The sequence below is a fragment of the Ipomoea triloba genome, chromosome 10 (genome assembly GCF_003576645.1).
Source record: "Ipomoea triloba cultivar NCNSP0323 chromosome 10, ASM357664v1".
Classification (NCBI taxonomy): domain Eukaryota; kingdom Viridiplantae; phylum Streptophyta; class Magnoliopsida; order Solanales; family Convolvulaceae; genus Ipomoea; species Ipomoea triloba.
In genome coordinates, this window is record NC_044925.1 from 24117705 (window position 1) to 24125182 (window position 7478).

The window sequence follows — 7478 nt, forward strand, 5'->3', positions numbered from 1 at the left end:
AGTATGAACCTAAGTGCTGGGAAGGTATTTTCCTGATCTTTATTACTGATTTTCTTTAATAATAGTCTTTTGATTGTTTCTTTTAAAAAAAAAACAATTATATGTATTATGGAGAAATTCAAGTAGTAAGCCTTTATGAATGAGGTGGATTCAAACCTAAAATTTTAATTGAAACAAAAATTGATTAAATGTCAACTTCATTACATAAAAGTCTGGCAAAAACGTACACTATAAAAAACCATTATGTAAGCCTTTTTGGTTGGAAATTTAAACAAAATAATTCGTTTCGCAGAATCTCATGCAAAAGACCATAAGCAAATGTTGGGAAAAGATGGAAAAAGGAATTTTGTTTTTGGGACCCATCTTTTTAAATTTGTACACCAAAATCATCTACAATTTCAATTCAACTCAACTTTTTTTTTCTTCTTTATAAATTTATTATTATTTTTTAAAAAAGGTGTAGCTTTTGTTGTTTTCAGTTGTAGTCATTTAATTATTGTGTGTGTTTTTATTTCGATTTTTAAATTAATCATTTTTGTTCTTTCAATTATTAAAAATATGTTATGTTACTTATAATTTTCACACTATTGAAAATGTAACACTTTAAATTTTCTATGATAACACTAAGTACCACATTTTTTAGTAATTGATGGGTTGGACCAACTCTAACTTATGTAAACTCGAATACCAAAACTAAAATTAAAAAGAAAAACAACAATTAAGGACCCAAACTCGTCTGGTCTAAACCCAAGCTAAGGATGTTGCCATCCAATTTGTGCATATATTGGCTTTTTTTATTGATATTATCTTTTAAAAGACATTTTCAATCCCTATGAATCAAATTTCTTATCACCTCTAACAAATGAAACTGAGGATCTCTATTGCCCTCGACCATCTTAGTTAAATCATCTTCATTGCTTCCAACGAATCACTCTATTGCAGCTCAACCCTCCTATAACCATCTTAAACACCAACTTTCAATTCAACATGTATACCTCCAAACTAAGAGTTCGTACCTATAACAAATAGTTTAAAATTTTTCAGAAGTATAGTATTAATTGTTATAATCATCGCTTCAAATAAAAAAGTTATAATCATAACTTTAATCGGTAACTATATATATTTTTATATTCAACTAGAAAAATTGTAATTCAATGTTACTCATCATAATCTCAATAAATAAATAAATATGGTGCCAAAATGTTAACTGTCTTTAGGAATATTTAAAATATATATATATTTTGAGTTTTGCCCTGCTAATATATTATCTTGTGTAAATAGATCTGAAGACTCACAAGTCAAGTAGCGTGTTTCGTGACTGCCAAATATATATTTTCAATTTAAAGTCAAAATAGAAACTAATATCAATGTAAAACAGTGGACAATTTACCATGACATTATGTTAAGTTGGAATAAGACATTTAGTATCGTGACTGAAAAGAATAACACACAAATCGTCATACAAAGGAAAAAAAAAAAATAACGAAAAAAGAAAAGAAAAGAAAAAGAGACTGAAGGCTGTGATCATGTTGATTCTTTGTAGTGTTAAACTACCATTTGTTTAATTTCTAAGCCATTCTTGGTTTGAAAAAGTTGGCCAGAAACTATAAAATAATACATAGTCCTATCCCTATTCATTGTATAATACTTATATATGAACTTAATAACATATACATTATACAAATGTACTTATTTAATTTTTTAAAACCCACAAAGAAGATTAATAGATCGCTTCTGTCATAAGTAAAAATTGAAACTTTATACATCATAGTTACCAAACTAATAATCTGACCAACTTAATTGTGATTATTTTTTTAAATTATTCATATAATACCATGTTAAGAAATGAACATTAAAGAATAGTTTCAATAGAGCAAATGCGCTTTGTTGATTTTGACTTAATAACGATGTGTTTGGAAGAGCGATTGGGGCAGTGTGTTGCTCTAACCTTCCTCAAAAAATTATTTGAATGAATTTTTTTCTAGAACAATAAATTGCAAAAATTTCAATTCAAGGATAAAGATTTGATAACACTGAATAACTCAAAATTCAATCACTTAAATTGATATTATTTTAGTTATTATGGTACTTAAATAATTATAACTTATTTGCTTATTCTAATTAAAATTACTTATTTACCCCTTGATATTTTTTTTAATTTTCTTTAATGTTTTACAATTTTAAAATTTGACTTTATGTATAAATAGAAAGTCAGAATGATTTATAAATATAAATATAAATATAAATTATAAATTAATTCTCATTGTGTAAAGTGCAACTCGAATTTTATGCATTGTCACGAAAGAGGGAAAAAACAAAGAATTTCAGTGGCGGAGTACTGGGCGGCGCGCGGCGGAGTAGTACATGCATAAGGAAGTGGAATTGACCAAACGGACGATAAAAAAAATAATAAAACAATATTTTCAAAAAATAAAAAATAAAACAATCTAGAAGAAAGGGTATATTCGTCAATTGAAAGTGGAAGTTCGAAACTTAACGCTGTCTAAACACCACGCGCATGACAGTTTAAGATAAGCAACGCCCTTTTCCATCCGCCACGTGCAGTTTACGCCGACGACCATACGCGCACGTGTCGGACACATGACGTCACCACTGACCGTAGAAAAGGTAAAACTGTAAAACAAAGTCCGTCATACGTGTGGCATATTAATAGGATAAAGTAGCTATCCTTGATTCCTTTGGTGACCCAACCGACAGTCAAATTTTATTAATTTCTCTTGTATAAATGTAAAAAGTAAAAAAATATTAATTTTGTGATTTACTTTTCCAATTTTTCTGTATAATTTATAAATTATTATACAAAAATAATTTTATGTAATGCAAGAAACTCGTTACAAAAAAATAAAATTTTTTTAATTTTACTTTTTTTTATTATTGTATTATTTATTGTCTATAATCAAACTCAAAATTATTTAACTTAATATTTTGACCATTTAAAATGTGTCACTTCTTTTTTTTTTTAGAGAATAACTCAAAGTAACATATTTTTCATTTTGAGATTTAAAAGTGTCACATATCAAATAATTAAGTGATTAAATATAATGAATTTGAAGTGACGACTAAAAATAAAAATGTACTATTTCTTCTAATCATTTATGATCAAGTTGAATTACTTATTATATTCTTTTGAAGTCAATAAATGATTATATCTCCTCATTCTTCTTGAATTTTGACTTATATTTGACAAAATAAAATACTAGACAAATTTTGAACTAGTTTAGAAATTCGAAATTTACATTTTTACACTATTGTCAATTATTTCGCATGGACAACTCAGTTTATCACATGCGTAAGGTTTGCGATAGTCTTTTGCGCATCAAGTTTCACCAGCGACAACCTTGTGCATAGTAACCTCTATACTCTATCAGGCCGAGAATTGGGATTCAACCTTTTAAGAATAAAGTTAGAGCCAACTATCATGTATTGAATAGTATTACTTAATACGTTAGAACTAACCCAAGTACCCAACTAGTCATCTTGACTCCTATTATTTAGGCCTTCTCATTGTCCTAGAATTATTATTCATTGCCCAACTTGTTCGGAGATAGACCTATATATCTAATCTTCTGGAATACATTGGTAATTATAATTTTGGAATTAACTAATCTAATTATAATTATAATGATATATATATAAGTATAGTGTAAAAATATATATATAATATAATTATCACTATATTATATAAGTATACAATAAACATGGAGTGCAAAATAAACGTACCTTTCAAATACAAAAGTCATGTTTCATATACTCAATCATCAATTTTGAAGCCATTCAGTTTATTTTGTCATTAATTTATAAAAAAAACTCGTAATTACTATTCAAAAGTGCATTATGATTGAAGCTTGCCTTGTGACTCTTTAGTCAAAGAGTATGAAAAAAAATAAATCAATCTAAAATTATCCATATTTAAACCACTCTTACACAGAGTTAAATTTGTTCAGTCTTTAATTTATACTTTAGGATCTATGGGTCATAATGAATTTGAATTTACCGTTGACGCAGCACGGCACCAGACGGATGTTAAAATGTTATTGTTGCGGAAACTTTTACCCTACTGTTAATTATTGAGAGGAAAGAAAATGTTCTTTCACCATTCAACACCAGCATTATTTACCGTGCTAACTATTTTATTTAATTAAAAAAATTAGGTGTTCACAGTTATGTCCGAGTAATTTTAAGTTCACAAAAACCTGTTCTTAGAGCTATTGCAATGGTAAATTGTAAGTTGTGCAATTAATGAATTAATCAAAACTTAGTTTTTATGTGTGCACAATTGATCCAATCCAGGTATTCCAGCATTTATAGACATTTTTCCTATATATATATATATATATATATACCCAGTAAAATTTGAATTCTACACTATGCTTTTAATCATAATCTTTAATTTAGGTGACGAACCATTACTTTAAGTCTCGCATAATTTAATGTTTTACCAGACCGTACTCCACAGCATAAATAACCCCAACCACCTCGTCCAGGCAAGCTTGCAGAGTGCAAACCCATCCTCTTTCCCCACCAACTCCTCGTTCTTCCCAAAACCATAAAACCATAGTTCATAGCCAGCCCGGCACAAAGTACACAACACACCAGACTTCTCTCTCTTTATCTCTCTCTCATTTTCTGGTCCACACAATACCGTAATCTCTCTCTATATAACTGTATCTATTGGTTACCTCTTTTCTCGACTGTGAAACATTGGCTTCTGTTTGCTCTTTTTCTTGATTCCTTTATCTAATCCCCTTTTTCACTGTTCATCATTCCCTTGTTCCAACATTTTTCTTGAATTCTCGGATTTTTGGCATCTGATTCTGCGGGAAAAGGGGACAGACACAAAAGGGGAACTCTCTATCCGATCCTCATCGCTAATAAATCCATTGTTTCTCCCCCCCGTTTGGGAATATATTATGCGCTTGCGATTTTTCTTGTTTCCCCCTGGAGATTTCGCGTCCTCGGAAAATGCTTGATTACGTTAATGGTGGTTCCGACGAGGTTAATCTTTCGGAGGGCGTGAATTCCAGTAAAAGTTCGATGAGTAGTAGCGATCACAGTCACTGCACTAGCTTTAGCCGCCTGTCTTTTGATCTCCCCACGAGCTCGCCGGAGCAGAACGCGGCGGCGCTTAAGCCCCACCGCTCGTCGGATTCTTCGTTTCACGCGCTTCGCAACGAGCGTGGGCTGAGCTTCCGGGATTTCAGCTTGGTCCGCCAGATCGGCAGCGGCGACATTGGGAGGGTCTACCTCTGCCGCCTCCGCGGCGGCGGCGGCGGCGAGGGGCAAGTTTACGCCATGAAAGTGGTGGACGGCGAGGTTTTGGCGCTGAAGAAGAAAGTTCAGAGGGCGGAGACTGAGAGGAAAATCATGAGAATGTTAGACCACCCGTTTTTGCCGACTCTCTACGCGGAATTCCAAGCCGCGCAGTTCTCGTGTGTCGTGATGGAGTATTGCTCCGGCGGTGATTTGCATTCTCTCCGACACAAACAGCCCAATAAACGATTTTCTCTCACCTCTGCTAGGTACTTTTTTTTTTTTCTCTCTCTCTCTCTACCTATATATACATGTATTTAATTTGCATGCCCATTTTGCTGAGATATTGCAATGGAATGTTGATTTTCTCAATGAAAATGATTTTCTGAGATTGCATTATTTGTTTGCGCTAAAAAGGACATTTCTTGTGAGTTTTTCGCCCAACATCTCACCTTTCTAGGCTATTTTTAGACCCTATTTCCCATTACCTTTTCTGGGATTTTCCTTGTTTTGTTCACCTTTCAAATCTCAAAATTGGGATTTTGCCATTTCAGTGCTATTTTCGGATTTTCCTCTCAAGTTTTCACCTTTTTATATTGTCTGTTTTTATGCATCCCAGGTTTTATGCAGCTGAGGTTTTGGTCGCTCTAGAATACCTTCACATGTTGGGGATAATATACAGAGATTTAAAGCCGGAAAATGTGTTGGTTAGATCAGACGGTCACATTATGCTGACGGACTTTGATTTATCTCTTTGCTCCGATGCAATGGCGGCCGTTGAATCGCCGGACTTTTCCGTTGACCCGCCGCCGGCTTCGCCGACGTCAGCTCGTGTACCCACTCCGTTTTCTTGCATTTCCGGCAGGCTGTTCCGGTCGAAGAAGATTCAGACGCTCTCCAACAGCCGGTTGTTCGTGGCGGAGCCGGTGACGGCCCGGTCATGCTCGTTCGTCGGGACCCACGAGTACGTGGCGCCGGAGGTGGCCTCCGGGAAGCCCCACGGGAATGCCGTCGATTGGTGGGCGTTCGGGGTGTTCATCTACGAGATGATGTACGGGCGAACCCCTTTTGCGGGTGCATCCAATGAGGATACGCTGCGGAGCATAGTGAAGAAGCCCTTGGCTTTCCCCAACGAAACCCCGGCGAGCGTGAGTGAAGTTCACGCGCGGGATCTGATCTCCGCGTTGCTGAACAAGGACCCGACGAAGCGGCTCGGGTCGAAGCGCGGGGCGGCTGACGTGAAGACCCACCCGTTTTTCAAGGGCTTGAATTTCGCGCTGATAAGGTCGGTGGCGCCGCCGCCGTCGTCGAGGCCGGGATTACGGAGACACAAGACAACGCCGCCACTTCGCGGCGGCGACAGGCATCATGTGCAGCCGTTTGATTTCTTCTGAAGACGTGGCAAAATGTACTTTTGTTAGGATAACGGATTACTTCCACGTGGCATATCCTCCCGCCAGATTTTGCTGTGACATAGGAAAGATAGCGTAACAGTGTTACTATATGCTTAGAGAAATTATTATTATTAAAAAAGCAAAAAAAAACAGAGAATGTGTAAATACAAGTGAAATGAATCCGGCAGTATACTAGGTTTCATTTCAACGTTGTTGACTTGTTGGCAATGCATTTGGACATCTTTGCAATCCCTGCATACATTACACGGCGTTTGCATAGTTGGAAATTCAAAGAGAAGTACAATTATAAAATGATTTTCTTTGTTAAACATTAAATATACATACATTACAATTTTAATTAATAAACATTAAATATAATTGAGAAATATCCATACATCGATAAAAAAGTAGACACACTTTTATACAATGAAATACCAATAACTTCACAAATTAATACGTGACAGATACAACTCCACTATATTATAAGGTGTGGCCGTGTGGGTAATATGACACTTTCAATTTAAAAAGAAGCTCATTACTATATGTTAAAATTCACAAGTATTTTGTCACCCAAGAGGTCTTACTCATAACAAACATGATTAGTACGTCTAAATGTGTGTAGAATGAGAATACAAAGCATACTGAGCAATTTCCCACGTTGTCCAAACTTGGTAAGTGACGAGCAGGGCCGTTCCAATCAAAATAGGGGTCCTGTGCAATATTCCAATTTGGCCCCTTTTATATATATATATATATATATATATATATATATATATATATATATATATATATATATATATATATATATATATA

The 7478-nt window shown here is 34.4% G+C and overlaps 1 protein-coding gene across 1 annotated transcript; it reads left to right on the plus strand.

Moving 5' to 3' along the window:
• Positions 1-4525: 4525 nt before the first annotated feature.
• On the plus strand, positions 4526-6977 carry LOC116031618 (protein kinase PINOID-like). The gene is made up of 2 exons (XM_031273865.1): positions 4526-5540; positions 5891-6977. Exons 1-2 carry the CDS (start codon positions 4984-4986, stop codon positions 6663-6665), a joined length of 1332 nt encoding a protein of 443 aa, XP_031129725.1. The 5' UTR covers positions 4526-4983; the 3' UTR covers positions 6666-6977.
• The last annotated feature ends 501 nt before the right edge of the window (positions 6978-7478 follow it).